General features: G+C 40.0%; 1 protein-coding gene across 1 annotated transcript in view; it reads right to left on the bottom strand.

The window, feature by feature from the left end:
* Nucleotides 1-21,209, bottom strand: part of CAPRIN2 (caprin family member 2) — a 56,198-nt gene that overhangs the window by 19,278 nt on the left and 15,711 nt on the right. The window contains exons 6-15 of the mRNA XM_067536329.1: nucleotides 19,621-19,703; nucleotides 12,018-12,182; nucleotides 11,282-11,325; nucleotides 7,847-8,530; nucleotides 7,180-7,458; nucleotides 6,206-6,247; nucleotides 5,696-5,815; nucleotides 1,967-2,098; nucleotides 1,675-1,759; nucleotides 734-789 (exon numbers count right to left, since the gene is read on the bottom strand). Of these exons, the coding sequence (XP_067392430.1) occupies nucleotides 734-789; nucleotides 1,675-1,759; nucleotides 1,967-2,098; nucleotides 5,696-5,815; nucleotides 6,206-6,247; nucleotides 7,180-7,458; nucleotides 7,847-8,530; nucleotides 11,282-11,325; nucleotides 12,018-12,182; nucleotides 19,621-19,703 (1,690 nt within the window). The remainder of the gene's footprint in view (nucleotides 1-733; nucleotides 790-1,674; nucleotides 1,760-1,966; nucleotides 2,099-5,695; nucleotides 5,816-6,205; nucleotides 6,248-7,179; nucleotides 7,459-7,846; nucleotides 8,531-11,281; nucleotides 11,326-12,017; nucleotides 12,183-19,620; nucleotides 19,704-21,209) is intronic.

Here is a 21,209-nt window from a genome sequence, read left to right as displayed (position 1 = left end):
AACACTTGTCAAAGTGATCACTCCATATCTGACTTATCAGTCCTCATCTTCATAGGGAAAACTACCCAGGCTCATCTCCTGAAGGTGTTGTGAACTTAAATTCCTAACTCTGCCAGGAACTAAGTCACGGTCTCAGACACTGGTTCCATGGCTCATTACAATTCATAAGCTACTAACATTCCTTGGCCCTGTGATTGCAGGTGTTAAATACTCACTTCATTTTAAGTGGTTTCTTGCAACTTTTATAACCCTTTATGTTTAACTATGTTCTGCCTCATATTTAGCTGTGGCACTCTGGTTACTCTTTCCAGAACTGAAGAGTTCCGTGGAGCTCAAAAGCTTGTCTCTTCCACAAACAGAAGTTGGTCCAATAAGAGATACTACTCTAGTGGTTGTGCTAGCAATTGAAGGCTAAATCCAAATACATCTTCTATACTGTGAAGCAGCTTATAAAAATGTTATTTTCACTTGTCTTCTATTACGCTGAACTTAAGACGGCATACAAAGCTTTTTTCAATATAAAGCCTGAAATATGTGAGCTATATATCTGGTGGGAGTTAGCTTTGAAGAGCTTATAAAAATAAGCTTACTAATTTTATTTGGTCTGTTTCACAATAGCAGTATTTTGGCATGTTTTCCATATACAATTCTTTAGTTATTTCTGTAGGCACAATACATATATTAAAAATCAGTCATCTATTTCTTTAGAGCAGTACTCTTATTTTAAGTTTACCTGTGGTGGCTGTTGAAGAAAATCATTCTGACTCGACAGTTTTTGTTCTTTAGAAGCTTTGTAAAAGTAAGAATAAGGATTAGTCAAGCAACATACATCTGCCTTAAAGTTAAACTACAGCTTTTCAGCATAAATTCAAAGATGAGATTTTTTTTAAAAAAATCTTAAGTTCGCATAGCTGCACAGCCCTTACTACACATCACACAGTAAGCATATTAGAAAGCTGAATAAAATACCTAAACTTAGTCACTCACATTTAGGAAGTGTAGATTAATTTTGTGAAGTTAGAGATCATTCAGAGCAGTCTTCAGCAACAGAAAGACTTAAGACAACGAATGATTCAAAAAAATTTACTCAATTTGAACAGCGGTAGATGAAAGAACATTTAGATTTTCTTTCATTCCACAATAGCCATTATTGACTTTTCCCTGTTTTGTAACAATTTCTTCATACATTTGAATAGCAACAGGACTGTTTTAAAACCTTAATAGATCCTTACAAAGGCCTGCACCAACATAACTAGTGACAGTCCAGTATTACCTATTGCCTCTAGAGCAACAGTTGTGTATATGGGTTCCATAGTTTGTTACAGTTATATTATAAAACTGTATATGTTGATAGGTACAGAAGTACAATCTGAAGGACTGAATCCTAGATGAAAGGTCAAAGTGCTAGGCCATAAGAACTTGACCATGTGTCAGGTTGCAGGACAACTGTCACAAATTTAAGTGCTGCTGTATCAAGCTACACGGTTGTGGAAGTGACTAAAAGTCTGTTAGCTATTTAATCAAATGTTATGGATTAGATTTAGACATTATGAATGAGATGGTCAGATTCGACTGAGGAAATTGTCCATTACAGCTATTGGTGATGCACCGTGCAAGTGAAACATTGCGCCATCCAACTTCAAGAACTCAGACTCTGTTTAAGAGTTTACCTACCTACAGGACTACCTGATGGAGTTACTGAAGGTGGTTGTGATGAACCAATTAGACTTGAAGCTTTATCAACATCCAGGATGGATTCCTTAGAAAGATTACCAAATTCATAAAATAGGAAAAATTAGGATTGTTCAGATCAAAAAAGATCATAGAAGTAAAATATTCTAGTAATCTGCTAAACTTTCATTAATTTAGTCAATACTAGCTAGCTCCACTCTAGTAATAAAATAAGTTACAAATTTCCTACAGCATTACCACTGGCACAATGGGGACCTGAGCCCTGTACACATACCTGCATGAAGTTGTAAGTCCCTTGTATCTGAGTCATCAGATCCTGCAGTTTTTCCCTCCTTAGTATAGGATCCTTTGGAAGAGTAGAAGTAGAGCAAAATTCTGCAGCTGACTGATGTCCAGGTTTAGGCACCTAACATTAGGATGAGAGAGGATATAAAACTGATGCAGAAGAAAAGCCTGTAGTAAGTAGCCTGACAAGTGTCTTCACAAGAGCAGATGTTTAAGAATCAAATACCACAGAATAGGAAGTGCTAAACTGGTGTTATTGGCATTTCCTGAATGAAACTGGATGTATAAGTTGTCACACTTCGTTCACTTCAGAAATCAGTTTATTGTAGTCACCGGATTAAGCTCATGGCATTAATTCACTTCATGTTTCTTCACCTACGCAATACTTTGTTCAAGACAAAATTAGGTGCATTTATTCAGCCAAACCAGTAACACTCAGCTTCTAATACTAGCTCCAGCTAAACACCTTCCTATCCAAGTTTAGGTTTAATTGCCAACATAATTGTGTTTTTAAAACTAAGCTGCACAATTCTCAAAAATTCAGAAGTATACCTCCCTCCTATAGCTAATCAGAGTCATGGGTAAGGCAGCATTGAGTACATGCCCATTTTGGGAGGTGGCATTGCATGATTTTTTTAAAGAATCAGCAGCTATAGTAGGTAAAGCTACAAGCAAGGTTGCTTGGCACTAAGATCTCAAAAACTTGCTCTTTACAGTCTGAAGCTTCAAGTGTGGCATTTCCTACAAAAATGTTGCATTAGCACAAGTTTGCTGGAGTTGGGCATGAAATACATATACACCCCAGACCTCAAGAAAAGGGATTTTGAATGCAGCTTTTTATAGATCATTTCAGACTTTAGTTGGTCTTTTAGCTTTGTCATATACTCAAACCAATCCACAGAATCCATTCTGGCTTGTTCCCAGATCCATAGAGAGGTTGTTCCCCCACAATGGGAATCATTCCAAGAATTGGAAAGGGGAACATTTCAGTTGAAAGAACAGATTGCTTAAATAGCAGAACCCGTTCGTTTGGGAGCTTTTAAAACTAAACAGTACACGAGGAAACAATCCTGTATTAGCACTGAGTGACTGGATGACCTAGTAGACCTACTGAAAGATGTGTTTGATGGAAAATATGACAAAAAGAAAGTAGGCCTGCTTCCAATTACACTGGATGGAAGATATCAGGTGACAAATGGAGGACTACTGGAGAGTCTACAGGCATGCAAGTCATTAGTAATGACCACCATAAAGTTTGACTAAATGTCCAAAGCTTCGCAGTTTTATTTTAATGTTACTCTGTACCTTCTGCAAGCAGTCCCGTTACATGTTTCATACATGAATGCCAACTCTGGTTTAGAGTGTGTTCTTGTGGAGTTCTGCATGTTTATTTTATTGCCCTGGTAATCTCACAAGGGGAAGAGTTAGAAAAAGGACAGAAGTCATGTAAGTGGGGAACAGTGAAAGTGAATCATGCTATATTCTTCCATGAGATTCCAAAGGCACTTTTTCCTCTCTTTAGTTTGTGTAGTTAAACAGCTGCACCTTCAAGAGGTGAAGAAGAGCAGCCACATTACTTCAGTTTTATAAATGTATTATGCCAATTAAACATATGGTACACTTATATGTAGATCAATTTCAGTTCAAGTTATGCAGGAACAAAAAACTTTAGTTTGCTCATCTTCAATCAAGTGAGCATTACTGTGACTTCTGTAGTGCAATGGCAACATAATAGGGAGGGATTCTGACTCTGGAACCAGATGGGATGGTCTCACTCAGCAGCTCTATGTATGTGTTGGCTTCTCAGCTAGCATTTGTATTAGTGGAGCACAGGGTTGGGGCATGGAGTCATTCCTGTGTGGAGTCCAACCAAGACTATTGTTAACCTTCTCACAGCTTAGGGAATTTTTGGGGTTTTTTTTTTTTTTTTTTTTTTTTTTTAAAAACACTCACTTCTCCCTCCCCACCCTCTCTAGATATTACTTCCATCCACTTTTGTTCACCTGCAGCTCTACTCAATCATCCCCTCTTATCCATCTGTGTACATAGATTTCTCCATCACTCCTGACAAACACTTTCAAAAAGGACTATTTTCTGCTTATTTATGTTGTACAGACTTGGCTAAAGAGGGCTTTCCAAGCTTTTACATATCAGATGCAAAAATCTAAGCATAACTGCAGCGTACAAGAGAGCCCAAAAGTGAATGGAGGACTTCAGAATTAAAGTTACCTTTTCTTCTCTTCAACATACAGCTCCAGAAGGTAATAATTTTATATACCCACCACATTAGCAAGGGTGAGACTCTTCCCTTCCACTCTTGATATAACAACCTCAACTCCATAATTTCAGTTCTTTTTAATAAAATGAGTAGTTCTTTATAGCCTTTAGCCCTGGTCTGCACTGACCTGGCGATTCGGCGGCAGTCGACGGGAATTACGCAAGCTACACAGTAGCTTGCGTAACTCCTGTCGACTGCTGTGCTTCCCTTCCCTGTGCACTGTGCCAATGGGAACCGCTATGCCACTTGAGGGGGTGGTTTAACAGCATCGACTTCTGGATCGATTGAGCGGGTCTTCACTGACCACTCCATCGATCCAGATGGATTGATTGACCACGGTGACTTTGCCGCCGTCAGTATAGACATACCCTTAAACTCCCTGCCAACAAAAGCTCTCAGATAACAGTGTTGCTTTGATGGATTTAAGTGAATCTATGTCAAGCCTACAAAGTAGTGTGTGCACATAGTATACTACCAAGGGATTTCATTGTATTATCTATTTTCAGATGTTTGTTCAATCTTATTTACAGTAACTTCAGTGTTAGTGTAATGCTGGAAGTCAAGTTCCTGTAACATTCAAGTTTAAGAACAACCACAAGACTTTGGGCCTGCTTTTCAAAAGCACTGAGCAGTGAAGTTGAAGTGATTTAGAGCTGCAGTTGCTCAGCACTTTTGAAATCAGGATGCTAGTCTATAGTAACAAGTTTTTGCCCACTGAGAGGGTAAGCTATTTTAGTTCAAGTTTTACAGAACTAGGATGTTCTAGTACAAAAGAATGTATGGCACAAGAGTTTTCCTGCAGTCAAAGCTGTGACCAAACTAAGTCTGGTTAAAGCCACCTGGCATTTCATATGGACTTCCTCCATTCTATGAAAAAGACTTCAAAGATGAAGCTACATGCAACTAAAGTTGTGTTAGTTTAATATATTTCTTCAACTGTTAGAGCATCTATGCCAGGTCATACATAATTCATAGCACAAGAAAGTGTACCATCCACTATTTCAGTCTTGACTTACAGATCTATAAAAACTACACTCACAGTGGAATAGTATATTTGATATTGCACATAACTGCACACATTTAAAAATATTTGAATGCATGATCATACAGCACAGTTATGCATACCAAGTAGATGACAATTCACATGGTCTGAAAGATAACCCAGAATATTCACTGCTTGTGATCCCCCAGCACTTCAAACTAGAAGAGATGAGGACATCTACAAACTAGACTACTTTGAAGGTACCGCACTATTTAGCATCTCACATACTGCATGATGCCTTTTCTAAACATGTTTTTAGATTTGATGGCGTGATGCTGCAGTACTACTGCAAGAGCAGTCAGTACATAGTAGTAGGTGCACCTATACATCCAAGTGATAGTGCATGCTTGAGTCTCTCCAAGAGTATCATTTTAGTTTGATCTGACTGACTAGCCCACCTGTACACTGCTTTGAAGACTCCTAGGTAGTTTAAAATTCTCTCCAGCTGATTGCAGAACCTCCTTTTTTCTTACAGCATCAAAGCTATAGCCACCACTTAATCCATCTGTTTTTTCATCCTATATAAAATAAGAGGCCATCTCATTAGGAAGCACCTCAAACATAAGCTTTAGAAACTAAACAGACACTAGAAGTTGAAACACATCTTAAAATGCTAAGAACATTGAGTACTTTATAGTGGCTACGTTGCTCTAGTAAACCTAATTTTTAGTACAATGTCAAGTTATGCACACAGCTATGAAGACTAGAGACATTAAGTTTAGAAAGTTTACTAGCATGTCATTAAAAAGCCAACTTTCCCCTCCCACACTAGCAATAATCAGTGGAAGCATGCAAATTTAGAATATACTAGAGTGAAGTATTTACAAAGACCAACTATACATGTACAAGCTTTGCTAAATAACCTTACTCCCTTTTTTTAAAATCACCCACTGTTTTACGTTACCCACTTGTTTCACTTCAGATTCATGCTTCTGTCTGCGGTCCCGTCTCTAGATACAAGAATATCCACTTTTCAATAATGTGCCACCTTACATTGATACTGTCCATCTAATCTAGTCATTTATTGAAACATGGTAGCTTTAAAAAAAAGTAGAGTTGAACAATATCTGTGAAAAGCCACTTCAGTGGCTCTTGATTTCCCATCTATTGTCTTGCTAAACTTTAGATCAAGCCTACCTATCACTTTGGAAGCATGCATCTCCAGATACTGATCTATTTACCATAGATCAATTTATCCATGCTGTTAAAATTAGCTACTTGTGTACACAGTTGTGGAAGAGTGAGAAGAAACGTAAAATTAAACTGGCATATTGTTGGATTCTGCAATACCTTGCATTTTCTATATTACTAAACCAAACCACTTTAAGAGTTTCCAAAACATTCCATAACAGTGGTTAAGTATGCATTTCCAGTAATGCATAAGCTAAAGGATCAGTTTAGCTGGTTAACTTCTAGATCAAATAAAAATATTCATAGATTTAAATGCTATTTTAGTTAAATGCCTAAATTTATTACTTAAGTGCTATTTGTACATAGTCCTTTACTAAAGGTATTTGATCCTGGTCTGAGTGAGTCACACCTGCTTACGTTAACTGAAGTGGATATTTACGGACCTATCAGCTGCAGAAGAGCTAAATTAATTCTATTCTGCCTCATGCAAAAAAATTTCATTTGAGGCCCAATTGCAGTATTACTGGGGTTGATACAAGTAGTAAGGAGGGCATTTTGCTTTCCAGATACAGAGTTTTGCAATACTGTCACTTTAAATCTGACTTACCCCAACCAGGAGTGACATGGAAATCGGAGTACAGAAATCCACAGTGCAACTCTTACAAATCCTCTGACTACTGTATTGCTTTAGTCTGAAATACTAACCTTATAATAAGCTTAAGAACAGTGAATACTACATCTGCCAACTCACATCTTTGGGTTCCACATCAAACTTCTTGGGCCCAATCTGCTCCTTTGGCCCAAGACTAGCAGCTCCCCAGGACTTTGGAGTATTCTGTAACTGCTGCGACGATGCAGTCTGCTGTCGGTTAGATATTTCCCAAGCTTTTGGAGGTTCCTGCTTCTTTTTTTCTGCCTCCTCCCTAACACGCGTGTCCCAGGACTTCGGAGGTTCCTGCTTCTTTTGTTCTGCCTCCTCCCTAACACGGGTGTCCCAGGACTTCACAGGTTCCTGCTTCTTTTGTTCTGCCTCCTCCCTAACACGCGTGTCCCAGGACTTCAGGTTCCTGCTTCTTTTGTTCTGCCTCCTCCCTAACACGCGTGTCCCAGGACTTCTGCTTCTTTTGTTCTGCCTCCTCCCTAACACGCGTGTCCCAGGACTACGGAGGTTCCTGCTTCTTTTGTTCTGCCTCCTCCCTAACACGGGTGTCCCAGGACTTCACAGGTTCCTGCTTCTTTTGTTCTGCCTCCTCCCTAACACGCGTGTCCCAGGACTTCGGAGGTTCCTGCTTCTTTTGTTCTGCCTCCTCCCTAACACGCGTGTCCCAGGACTTCGGAGGTTCCTGCTTCTTTTGTTCTGCCTCCTCCCTAACACGCGTGTCCCAGGACTTCACAGGTTCCTGCTTCTTTTGTTCTGCCTCCTCCCTAACTCGCGTGTCCCAGGACTTCGGAGGTTCCTGCTTCTTTTGTTCTGCCTCCTCCCTAACACGGGTGTCCCAGGACTTCACAGGTTCCTGCTTCTTTTGTTCTGCCTCCTCCCTAACACGCGTGTCCCAGGACTTCGGAGGTTCCTGCTTCTTTTGTTCTGCCTCCTCCCTAGTTTGGGTTACCCAAGGTCTTGGAGATTCCTGCTTCCTTTGATTCTGCTCTTCCCCAACTCTTGTTGCCCAAGGTCTAGGCGATTCTTGCTTCTTTTGATTCTGCTCTTCCTGAACTCTTGTTGCCCAAGGTTTTGGGGAATCCTGCTCCTCCCTAATATGCGTTACCCAAGGTTTTGCAGTCTCCTGCTTTTTCGGCTTTTCCTCCCTAACACTAATTTCCCAAGGCTTTGAAGATTCCTGCTTCTGTACCGCCTCTTCCCTAAGATGAGCTTCCCAGAGCTTTGGAGATTCCTGCTTCTTCTGTTCCTGCTGCCTAATGCAAGACTCCCAAGGCTTTAGAGATTCCTGCTTCTGCTTCTTCTGTTCCTGTTCTAGATCAACAAGCATTTCCCAGGATTTGGGAGGTTCTTGTTTTCTAGTGAACTCTGCTTCCCAAGGTTTGCATTCTTCTGGGTTCTTGATCGAGCATTCTGCTTCAGGCAAATAGTGTCTGTTGAGAAACTACAGAGACCAAAGAAGTTTAGTGGCTCCCAAGAAAATATTGCTACCACAGTTTAGCTCAGTTTGTAAGTTAGGGGGAAAAACTCTGTATGTAAGTAAGTGACCTCACCAAAATACAGGAGTCAGTTTAAGAATGGCTTTATTTCTATGCCTAAAGAGACATTGTTTATCCTATAATACTGTGGACACTGAATTGAATTGTGAACTTTTTCCATCATGTTACAGAGGAGTATCACAATGAAACAGAATTGAACACAAACATCTAGAAACATGCCCAAATTGGAGTAAACATAATCTTACTACTCTTATCCTGGTCTTTCCTCACTCAATGGCTTCTTTATTTGTTAACCACAACCATGCCATGTCTAAAATTCAGTTGTCATTTCTGCAGGGTATTGACCTCATTCTGTATAGCACCTAGAACACTTTGATGTTCTAGTACAAACACTATTTCTTCCATTAAAGAGTAAGAAAATTAAGGATCTCTTTTGGCTTATCTGACTGACATACGGCACCCCATGTATATCCTTATGCTGTGATTGTGTGTTTCTTAATGGAAAATATGTCAAGGTGTATGTCATGGGCATTCCAAAAACTGAACATTACTGTTATAGTAGTATGTTTGTAGCAATGTCATATGTATTGTTATGAAGCTCTGCTATGTAATATTCCCAAATGTGTGCGTTATGGCTCGAGACAGATCAAAGTGAAACCCTCCAAAAGCAGTGAAGTAGTTCACGCCTCATTAAGGCATGCATAAAACAACCCAGCTCTTCCAGGAACAATGGACTAGCCTGCCTAAGCATTGATAATGAGACTCATCTAACTCAAGGAAAGGAAGCCCTGCCAAGTCTGTCACTTGACCCCAGGGGGTGGTGAAGGAGCACGTTAAAAGAGGAGACATTTTGCTCTCTTCCATCTACAAAACATCAAGCAATTGAAAGACTGTCCACAGGGGGAGGACCTGGCTGAAGGAATCAGCCAGCCTATGGTGAGCATTATCTAACTTTGTAAGGTTACTGAAAGTATTAAGCTTAGTTTAGAATGCAATTTGTTTTTATTTCATCCTGATCAAATTGGATTTATATTCCTGTCTTATTTAATCTTTCTGTACTTTGTTTTATCTAATGCAGTGCATGTGGCTTAGGTGTATGGAGAGATTTCATTTAAAGTGACAAAACTGGTGCATATCAATTTCTTTGATAAAATGATGAACTATTATGTGCTTGCAAGGTTCAGTGGACAGTACTGAACATTGCAAGATGGAAGTTCCTAGGGTTGCATCTGGGACAGGGGTGTTTGCTGGGGTCATTCTATTGCATAATCCCATGAGTGGCTGCCCAGAAGCACTCACTAAATTAAAAACTGCTTGCTTGAAGCAGGCTGTGCATGGGCTGACCCAGGAGTGGGGGGGGGGGGGGGGGGGGGGGGGCAGCGCGGGCGCGGCCACGGTGTTCACAAAGCAGAGCAAGTGCAAGATGGGCCCCAGAAGTGAGGGACTGTGGTGACAGCTATGCACCAGTCCAGATTGCAGAGGGGAATGTCACACTGACCTCATGAAAATTCATGATAAACTAGCTCTTCCTCTTTACTGGAAGTTCAGATCATAGCGACAATATATTTCAATCACCAGAACTAGTCTCAGTGCCTTCCTGCTCATAGAACCAGGAAGTTCAACAATCTCTGCAGGCTACTTCCAGTTTACAGTATCTATGCTACTGTAGGCCTACAGGAGAGTAAAAATCTGGAAGTGACAAAGATATGTCTACCTATGACTGTTCTGCCTACCTAACCAGCTACAGCACAGAATTGAAAGTCTAAGCTGCCTGGGCAAAGTCTAGAAGACAGTTTTAGTATACTATAAAAAAAATCTGCTATATTTGCTGTACTTCCTTTAGTGGGATGTTTGGGGGGTTGGGATACAAGACTGTATAAGCTTTGATATTTCCAGTTGCTTGATTTAAATGGCTAGAAAGGTCCCCTTTTCAGGATTAAGTATCAAAAAAGTTTCTACTTTATGATGTTGCCCACTAAAATATACAAGTAGCCTAGTAGTTCTGAAGCAGATTTAAGGACATTTGTGATCTACGGCCTGTTAAGCCAAACTCTGAAGCAAATTAACAATATAGCCAAGCCATTATCTACAGAACCCTACTTTAGTTTGACAAAGCCAGAACACCATCCTTAACTCTGCCATAGTGTTAAATCTAGATAGCATAGAAGTTATGAGCATAACTTTAGAGAACTGCTTTATTTGTAGTTGTGCATTGTCTGATGCAGCAGTACTAGAGAATCCATCTTTTGGAAACAGGAATAAAGATATATGTATCTGAACCTGCACAATCCGATGCTGTGGTTTTTTCCACTGAATTTATGAAAATGCTCCAGAAGGTCAACAAAAGTATTAAGCCATTCCTGCCCAGTTCCAAACCCTAGCAAAGACACTTGTTACATTCTACCCCTATATATTCCTTGAATATTAATGTTCCTTTGGATTAAGACTAAAAGAGCTTTAAGTTTTTTATTTTTCTACTTTGGAGGCAGCACATCTAGACCATTGTTTGGTTCTCTGTTCTAAGATCTTGGCTAAACTTTTGCAGGACAAGAAGCAGTTTACCAAAAACTGCTTCTTACTAGCCTTTCACAATTTTTGTACACTTAGTTTCAAGACTTCTATAATAACAGAATTAACTTACCACCCACATTATTAAATGTATTCTATCAAATAGTTAAAATAATTCAGTATCTTACCTCCTGTGGCTGTATCTCAGACTGCATGAGCTTCATAAGGGGTTCTAGGAAGAACGATTATATTAATTTGCTTCAGATAATTAATAAGATAAGCATGAAACATTTCAGTACCCCAACAAAGTCCCTTTTAAGAAACCCACTGATATGACAATGTATTAGTTAAAAGTAATATCAATTGCTGATCTGGAGGATTTAAGACATTCATAATTTATGTTCTATGTGAAGTGACTTGAAGTTTAGATTGTGCCAAACTTCGGTTTTGTAAAAATCTGAAACAGAAGTGCAAGTTGAAGATTCGGAAAAAAACATTCCCTTGCAATATCTAAACCCAAGCACTGACGTAGTGCACTCAAGTGACATTTACTACAACAGGCATTTTCCACAGCTTCAACGAAGTAGCCAAATGCACAGACAGCATATGCTAGATGTTAAAAATAGATTAAACTGAATTTTTGATCCAAGGCAATACTAGTAACAGTAAAACCATTTCTTTACTTGTGTTATATGGTCTTCAAACCAACATACTGTTGCAAGTTTTGTAGGGTTTATTTTAGTTACTATCGTCCAGTGGAATTAGTTGTAGCATTGTCTAGAAAAAAATCACTGGTTTAAGCTTCTGCATGCTTGCAGTATGATTAAGTTCATAAAACCAAGCTATTTGAGACCTCTGAATGCTCAATTCTTTGAGAAGTTTATCTTAAGAATCAGGAATTACACCTAGAAATATATACTCAACCTGGTTCTTTGACAGACTCTCCTTTTGGCAACTGTCTTGTTCTTTCAGATTTTCTCATTACTTCCTCTTCAAATTCCTTTTTTACTTGTATGTTGCGAGGCACAGGAATGTTTTCAAAATATCCGGAGTTTAAGAGTTTGGATAACAGTTCCTTTATATGTTTATCTGAAGAGTAAAAAAATATAATGTGGTGATGCGCAAGTTGGCGGTTAAAAATGTTCACGTGGTAGTCTGAAGACGTGTCCTTGGATGCTTCTTTATATTTAAACTGAAATGTTTAACCCAACCCAAAGGCAAAACTTTTTGTATAGCATTTTAGACAAGTTACCACAAATTGCACCAAATTGTAATCTATTACTGAGTCAGAGAAATTACATCTAGGTAAAAGATATTTTCAGATGGTATTCAAAACAATGTAATTTATTAGGATGTTTTAGATACTGTAGCAGGTGACAATCTCTCTGCAAGTCTAGTAGTGATAAGATTGAGTGAGAAGTGAAGGTAAGTAATGGACAAGAAAAAACTAGCAAAGAGAAGAGACCAGGTATATTAGGCTGAAGTTTTTAGAAGTCAAGACAAATGTTAACAGGATCATGAAGGAACGTTCCAACAGGGTATGAAGATGTGTATTAGATTGATTTTTTGTCTCAGAAAGGAGACAGCAGAATTTGACAAAAACTAGAGTAGAGGACAGACTTCAAGGCAAGAGGCAGACAAGTATGAAAAAGGGTTTCAGAAGAGTTGGGCCTACGGCAATACCATACACAGCCAACACTGTGGAAGTGGCAAGAGGCAAGTTGTCATAAGGAAAGCTCAGAGTCAGTGGTAATGGACAGGAGGCAAATGAGTTCCAAGGAGGAGCTGGGGATTGTACAGTCAAAAGGAGCACTCAAGAGTGAGTCTCTCCCTAGTTTAGATGAAGCTGAGAAAGCTTCTTGGCCCTGGTCTACACTTACCTGGAAATTCGGCAGCAGTCGACAGGAGTTACGCAAGCTATTCAGAGTAACTCCCGTCGATTTCTGTGCACCGCCTTCACTGCACTGTGCTGACGGTAACGGTCTTCCCATTGACGCAGCGCTACACCACTTGAGTTGGATTACCAGTGTCTACTTCCTGATCGATTGAGCAGGTCTACAATGACTGCTCAATTGATCCAGGTAAGTCGATCTGATGGCAGCGACTTTGCCGCCATCAGTATAGACACACCCTTGTCAAACGTGTGGCATTTGTATGATGCTTCACAGGGGTACACAAGGTTGTGAGGCACGTCATAATGAAGTCTCGTCTGTGCCTGCTGTGGATCAGCTCCCTGACTCCACCAGCCTCTGGCAGCATAAACACTACCTTTCAGGCCTCCGTCGGCCTCACTCTGTACAGATTAACAGGCATACCAATCATTGGACATCCCTCTGAACTGCCCAGGTCCTGTGTCACTGAACACACTCACAGATTCACTACTCCCAAAGAAATAGTACACACCAGCTTGATAAGTTTAAAGTCCTGAGTTTAAACTAACTCGCAAGACATTCCTACTTCCTACAGCATTGATTACCCCAAGGCCTTTCCCCAGTATTTTCAGCTAGGTTAGCCAAGATCCCCTTTCATAAAATCAAGCCCGCTAGCAGCTTACCCTCAGACTGAAGGATACCTGGGGGTGAATCTGCACCCTGAATATACCACACTAGACCTTTTGATCTTCACCTGCAAAACCGAGTCCTCCCCACCCCTCCTCTCTGCTTACCTCTTCCTGGTAATTTTCTTCCGAAGTCTCCACAAACTCTTCATTAACATTTGACTTGATATGCTAATAGACTTATTTTGAGACCTCTGCTACATAATGTTCCCCCAGGGAGAGGAGTCTCCTGCCTAGAGAAGTTTGTCTGAAGATAAGTCACTCAAAAGTAGCCTGCCTTTAACTATAAGGCCTAGAGAATATAATTTCAGTATAAATACATAAAGACACAAGATATGTGATGTTATCTTGTAATTATGATGACCAGCATAATGAGCTTTCAGCAGAGATCTTACATAATCCCTTTTGGGCAACCCAGGTAATCTATGAACCCCTATGTACTCCTGTGCTCTCTGCTAGTTGGCATCAAGGAGTCCTTGAATCAATTAGATGCATCTACATAACAATACATTATCTGAGGTTATGTGCCAAGAGTAACCAAGAACACAGAAGAGCCAAATAACTGAACCTCATGGGGGGGAGGGGTCTTAGTGCACAGGAGTCAGACAAGTGATGAAATAAGAGTAAAACTGACAGGAAAGCCAAAGAAATCTGCATAATGGAACAGTCCAAAAGGATTCTGTGCTCTAGTGTCAACAGATGTCAGCGAGAATGAAGAAGAGGAGCTGCCAGCTTCAAAAATGTTAACTATGCAAGAGCCTACCGGGCTATAGGAAGATCAAAATCCAGCTTGCACCTGGTCTAGGACTATATGATTAACGGAGACTGAGCAAACTTCAGGAAGAAAGATTAAAATGGGTAGAAAGTTATTAGGCTTTAAATAAACAGATACGCAAGGTCTGCCTTACAGGTGAAAAAGATGTTAACTATTTACTAGAAAAAAGCATAACGATTACAATATAGTAAGCAAAGGTAGAAAAGGTCAGGAACAGCAACAAGAACAAAGGAGAAGGAAAACTTGGGTAGCAGTGGTTTTGAGAGATTGTGGGAAAGTCAAAAGGCACAAGCAAGGGCAGGTGTTTGAGATTAGAGATAGTAAGTTTTTTAAACTAATTTTGCACCTACTCAAAGAACCACCAAGTGAGGAAGGAGGAACTCATGAAACCAAAGTAGAAACAGGAATTCCTCAGTGTCTGGAACTGAGTGTATAAAAGGTGGAGCCACCCCATCCCTTCTTCAATTCCTTCACACTGAATTTCAGTGAAACTACAATGCAGTGGTGAAGGGTGTGACCCTAAGAGCCCCAAAATGCACACTAACAGAGGATTCTCACTAGCTTGTGAATGGCAATGTCATGCAAGATAAAACAAAAAGCTATCATGCAGGTCATGATCACTGAGATGCATGTATAAGTAAGTAGTATTTGTATACTAAAAGTGTGTGAACCAGACAGCGTTAATAAGGGTTTCCCAGGCAAAGAAATATTGACTTGCCCTTCTGTCCAAGTCTTGAATGCAAATGAAACAGGGTTAGCCATTGAATGAGAATTATATTTGCATATTGAGTCAACAGAAGGATAATGAGAACAGCGTAGACAATATGGCATCTGCATCCCAAAGAACAAACAGCAAGGGAAAACTTTATCTGGTGGTATATTTCAAAAGAATACATTTCAAAGGTTTCCTGGACTATAAGAGGATGAAGAAAAGAGATTGATTATCACTGAGGCTATGTCTACATTGACAGCAGCAAAGTCGCCGCCGTCAGATCAACTTACCTGGATCGACTGAGCAGTCAGTGAAGACCCGCTCAGTCGAACCAGAAGTTGATGCTATTAATCCACCCTCACAAGTGGCGCAATGCAGTGAAGACAGCACGCAGATGAGAAACAGTAGTCGACGGGAGTTATGCAAGTTTTCTGCATAGTTTGCATAACTCCCGTTGACTGCCGCCGAATCACCGGGGTAAGTGTAGACCAAGCCTCGGAGCATAAAGAGCAGCGCTTTTTGTATCTATGAAAACTGAATCCTGTCTGAGGGCATGTGACACTGAGGAGGCTTTTGGTGAGAAGCTGATTCAGACTAGGATTGTAGCCTGTAAAATTTTATCACTAGAAAGCATGTTGTACTTGTATTATTTGTAACCATTTTCTGTTTCTATTATCCTTGCTCAGTATCACTTGAATCTGTTCTTTATTAATAAACTTATTCTTGTTTTACTACAAGTTTGTCTCAGCGCAATATATTAAAGTAATGTGAATCCTCAGCTGAGCTTCCCAGCTGGTATGTATACCATCTCTTTGGAAACAGCAGACATGAAAATTTGGGTGTGTGCAGTGATGAGATGTATATTGTAGGACAACTCTTCAACAGGGGTGGAGGAGGGGGGAGAATGCAGTGCTCCAAGTGTTATTTGCAAGCCATGTAAAGGCTGGCAGAGTCCTGAAAAGTTTGTTTGGCTGGCTATGACTGGAGTTTCACATAGCCAATCAGAAGCAATTTAGCATCGGCAAATTGCTCTGAGGCAGAGCAGGAACCAAGTGACTTACGGTTCTAGACACTCGAAAGTGTCAAAGGGTGAGCTGTGGAATGGGCATATAACATCTAGTAAGTTTTTTTCTTTGAGAAGGTAACTTTCTTCAAGTAATTGCAGATGTCCATTCTACTGTAAGGGACTCCAAGAGGTTTTTGATGTAGCTGGGGCTCCTAGCCTCATCTGAACTATTACTATAGGGCCACTTTCCCTACATTCACATTGACCTTTGATGCAGTCATAATTACATAAATGTCTAGCAAAGGTACACACAGAGGACCAGGTTGCTATCCTGTAAGTGTCAATAGGAACATTTCCCATAAATGCAATAAATGCTGAATATGCTCTAGATCAATGTGTTGAATTTTTCAGGAGCAGTTAGATATTTAGCAGCACAAGACAGGGAAATGTGGCTGGTAACCCATTTAAAAAAAGGGGTAACTCAGTACGAGTTATTCTCTCCACAACTCTTTCAGATTTCTTCTCAGCTCTGTTTCCTATTTGGATTAAAAAGCCAGAGCTATATTGACTGAGAGGGAAGTCAGACAAAACTTTGTCTATGAACTTGGGGTGAGGCCTAAACTGGAATCTGGTTGCCATGGGAATCAGTGGAAACAGTCCTTCCAGCAATGCAAGGGTGAAATGCAGAAACTGAAGCCAAATGCACCTTGACTGAACTGACTGCCAGACTTAGTCCAAAATTTTCTGGACTGTAGGACACATTGTGGCAAGCCACCCAGATAGAGACACTTCCACTTACTAACTTAAGTGGCTCTTGCGGAAGGTTTTCTACTGTTGTGCAGAAATATTCTGGACTGCTGCTGAACAGTGCGCCTCTTCTGGGATTAGCCAGAGAGAAACCAGTCATGAACTAAAGCACTTGGAGGTTCAGATGCAACACCTAATCATGATTCTGGGTGATCAAATCCCCAAGTAGCAGCAGAAGTAACGGAACCTTGGTGCACACTCAAGTAACAGGATTGTTTCTCCCAGGCTGGGGCTCTGAGGATCCTCCTGCCTCAGTCCTGTTTGAGTTTTAATTCCCAGAGTGGTATAAGAGGTATCCATGGGTAAGCATAGAAAAGATTATTCCATGGAAACAGGTAAGCATCTGAGATGGGAGCCTGACTTTGGACCACTCAACAGAAGTGGAGGCATTTCCTGTACTGCTCTTTTGCAAACAGATTCACCATAGAAATTCCACCCCATTCAAAAAAGACCTTAACTTTCTCAGCTTGATAGACCACTCATGATCTAGACTGAGAAATCTGCTTAGTCAGTCTGCCAGGCAACTCTGAATGCCTGGAACTTGTGAAGCCTTAAGAATTATATGCAGAAATTCCACATCTTAACCTGTGTCAAGAGGCAGTCTTCTAACCTGGTACCCCCTCCTTGTTTACCTAAAACAGCTGTGGTGTTTGTTTTCTGTGAGCATATTTATGGCCTTGCCATGAACACAGTAGGAATTGATGACATTTGGAATATTGCATGCAGTTCGTGAACATGTGTGGCCTCATGAATGGACCATGTCCTGAGGTTAAAGCTCCCCCACATATGCTATCCATCCCACAGCAGAAGCATCTGCTTCTGAAATCACAGAAGGAAGAAAGTGAGAATGGCCCTCTCCTCTCCTCCCCCGTCCTGATTCATCCACCAATCCAGGGACGACATCACACTGCCTGGGATGAATACTAACTTGTCCAGGTGATATACCTGTGGGTGGCAGACCCACCCTAGCCACATCCACATACACCAGAGATGGAGTCGGACATGTATCACATACATACAAGCAACTATGTTCCCTAAGAGCCTGAAGCAGTTCCCTACCGTGATGCGCAACCTTCGAGAAGTAGCCACAAAAGAATCTTGGATAGTCAAAAACCTAGTTTGGGGTAGGTATGCTCTGACTCAAGTACAGTCTAGGACTGTGCCAAAAACTATTTCCCTGTTGATTATCAGGCCTAAGCAGCTGAACAGATGGAGGATTTGATGAATGCTGCTCTCCACTTGCTGACTGGAGCAGTCCCATTTCAACCAATCATTCAAGTACAGATATACTGGGCTGTCCCAACCCCAGAGGTAAGATGCCACTACCACCATGCACTACATGAAAACCTTGGGTGCCAACAATAGCCTGAAGGAGAGTACTTTGAACTGGTAATGATCTTCTACAATGAACTTTAGAAATCTTCTGTGCCCCAGGTAATTGCCTCAGGAAAACTGGAATGTTGCCCTTTAACTTACAGGATGCCAGTCTCCCAGATCTAAAGCAAGGATAACTGACAAGGAAATACAAATGGAACTTCAACTTTTTCTGTATCTGAAATTCTAGAATGAGTCTGATACCCCATCTAAATTTGAGAATTAAAAAAAGATACTGGACTGAAATAAAAATAACCAAATGTCACACTGAATGAAAAATAAGTACTACTATATATAATTATATACCAATTATATACAAACTTAAAGGCACAAGTACTTAAGATGCTTAAGTACAGCAACATGCTCTGACCAACAGTAAGAAGAAACTGAATGAGAAGAGGGCAACTCCACCCTTTCTACCCTTGACTCCAGGCATGAAGAAAAGCAGGTAACATACGTGGCCAGCCCTATGGGTACCACTAGAGAAAATGCTCCGGCATCAGTTGGACTATGCAATCACTCAATTAGATTTTGCACTTTGAATGCATTTGGAGATTGAGGAATTTCCAGACCTCAGATGAAACGGCATTTATGAAGGTGCTGATATCAGGTACAGCATGTTCTAATGTATTTTGACAAGGAAGGGAATGGCTAAAATTTACTTTGATACAACATTAAGTTCCTCTCCTTATCTGTGGACCCCCTATGCTGTAAGTGTTCAGCAGAGGATCTTCACCAAGGCACTGTTGGAGCCAGTGGAAATGCATTGTGTATTGCTCTATTATACACAGTCCAGAAAAGTTTGACATTAGGGTTCCAGAATTAATTCACTGATCAGTGCGCCAATCTCCTTTGCAATAAAAATGCAAAGGTTATCAGACAGAAGGGTTTCATTCTACTGCTTCTAAATTAGTAGTTCAGAGTTGATGCATGGCTATTGCATAATATTCTAGAATAAGACCAGCATGCATACAACCCACAGCTTCTAAACCATTAGTACGGAGAAAGTGGTCCTCTTCGAGTGGAAAGCATGCTATTGTTTTGTATTAACTGGCCCTACCCTTATATGCAGATTAAGTCAAAACAAAGCTAAGCATTATCCATTTCAATCCTTTAAAATGAAGCATTTCAGGGAAATATGCACAGAACTAACTATGAGACCTTCAAGTATGCTCATTTGTATGGCATTTTGCAAGTGTAAGATGCTAAGTATATTCCTGGGTTAACCTATAATGTAACACTGAATAAATTAGAATTCATGTTATTTATCTCCTCCCCATATAGACAAAAACTTACAAGTTGTTCCAACCACAGCTTTCTCACTGCCTTCTAAAAGATCCCAGAAGTAGAGTGATGATTGCTCCATCTGGTCTTCAACACTTGAAACCAAAAAGGAAAAGTTAAAACAGACCAGAGAAACATTTCTTAACCATTAATTTTTCCTGCCTATGATAATTTGTAGTCTTCAGCAGCTCTCTCTTTTCTTTAGGACTAGGATTAAAGTCAGTGCCATTCTATTAACATGATCACCATTGCTGCCTTTTTAAATTAAAAACTCCACAAGTGGTACTATGCATCATTTACCTAGGACAGCACCCACACTAACAGTGTTCCTTATTTCAGTGAATTCTTCAGTTAGTACAGTGTTATAAAGTTGGACATAATTCTAAGCATGTCTGTTTGTGGTTTTGGGACCCTTGATATTGTTCTCAGACATTTTAATTTAATGCTTTGCCACTACTGGTCCACAGTATGAAACCTCTATAATCCACTTGACGAGACTCGAGGACAAATAGTTGTTTCATTCAATATTTAGCAGTTTGACCAGATGAGTACGTGTTCTGTAAATTCAAGATGTGGAACACATACTGAAGTGTTTGTGATAAGCAGTTGCTTTAACCTAAATATTGTTGCAGATTTAATTATACCTATAAGGTACGTTTTATGGACTAGTGGCCAGCCCACTTGAGTTCTATATGAACAAAGTCATTTTAGGCAGGTTATAAAAATTAAGATATTTTCTCCCTACTTCATTGTCTAGCCCATACTTTAATAAGATACAAAACATTCAAAAGGAAACATTGAGAACATAATGCAATAAAACTAGCTATGTTAGTGCTAATCAATTCATTGGTTTTGTCTGACACTAACATACAAGAGTCCGATTACTATATACAATTACAATTTTCAAGACAGTTACTGTTAAAAAAATCAATATATACCCAGCACCACATTAAAGGTAAACAAATTAGTATGAAAAGCCATAGAATAAGTTGTGTCTTTTGTTAAAAGACAATTTCAAAAATGAATTGTGAAAGTATTCATTGTATAATGAAATGCTTACAGAATTCAATAGCCTAAACAAAGACTGCACATTTTGGTCAGCAAGATTTTTTGGTGAACTTGCTATTTTAGTAAGCAGCAGCAAGAGTAGCATCACTTCCAGCTGTACATTACAATAAGGACTGTGCCCCTACAAAACTGCATAGGTAGTATTAGTGCTAAGGTCAGCCAAATAAGTAGGGGGGCCATAATGGATTGAAGTGGCATGTTATCAGTATAGGTCAGAGCTCTAACCAGTGAATAAAAGAGGCCAGAAATAGCTTTGTGGCCTTTATATACACCAAGGTTTATGACATTTTAGTACCTGGATTAGTGATTTTAATGCCAAAGCAGCAATCACATTCTTTAGCCTACTGCTTGCATTTGCAGCTGATAACCAAATGCTGATACCAAGTATAGAGGCCCAAGATTAGTAGTTTTAATTCCCCTTTGGGCTTCACAGAACAATGATCTACTTCCTCATTTCATGAATGCAGAAGAGAGCATCATTCCCTTCTTCCTGAAGGATGGGGCAGAAGTGCCACTCATAACTGCCACCTGGC

The sequence above is a fragment of the Emydura macquarii genome, unplaced genomic scaffold (genome assembly GCF_026122565.2).
Source record: "Emydura macquarii macquarii isolate MOO-44397 ecotype Brisbane River unplaced genomic scaffold, CSIRO-AGI_Emac_v2 contig_3530, whole genome shotgun sequence".
Taxonomy (NCBI): Eukaryota; Metazoa; Chordata; order Testudines; family Chelidae; genus Emydura; species Emydura macquarii.
Note: the sequence above shows the minus strand (reverse complement) of the source record. Positions and strands in the feature narration are given on the sequence as shown.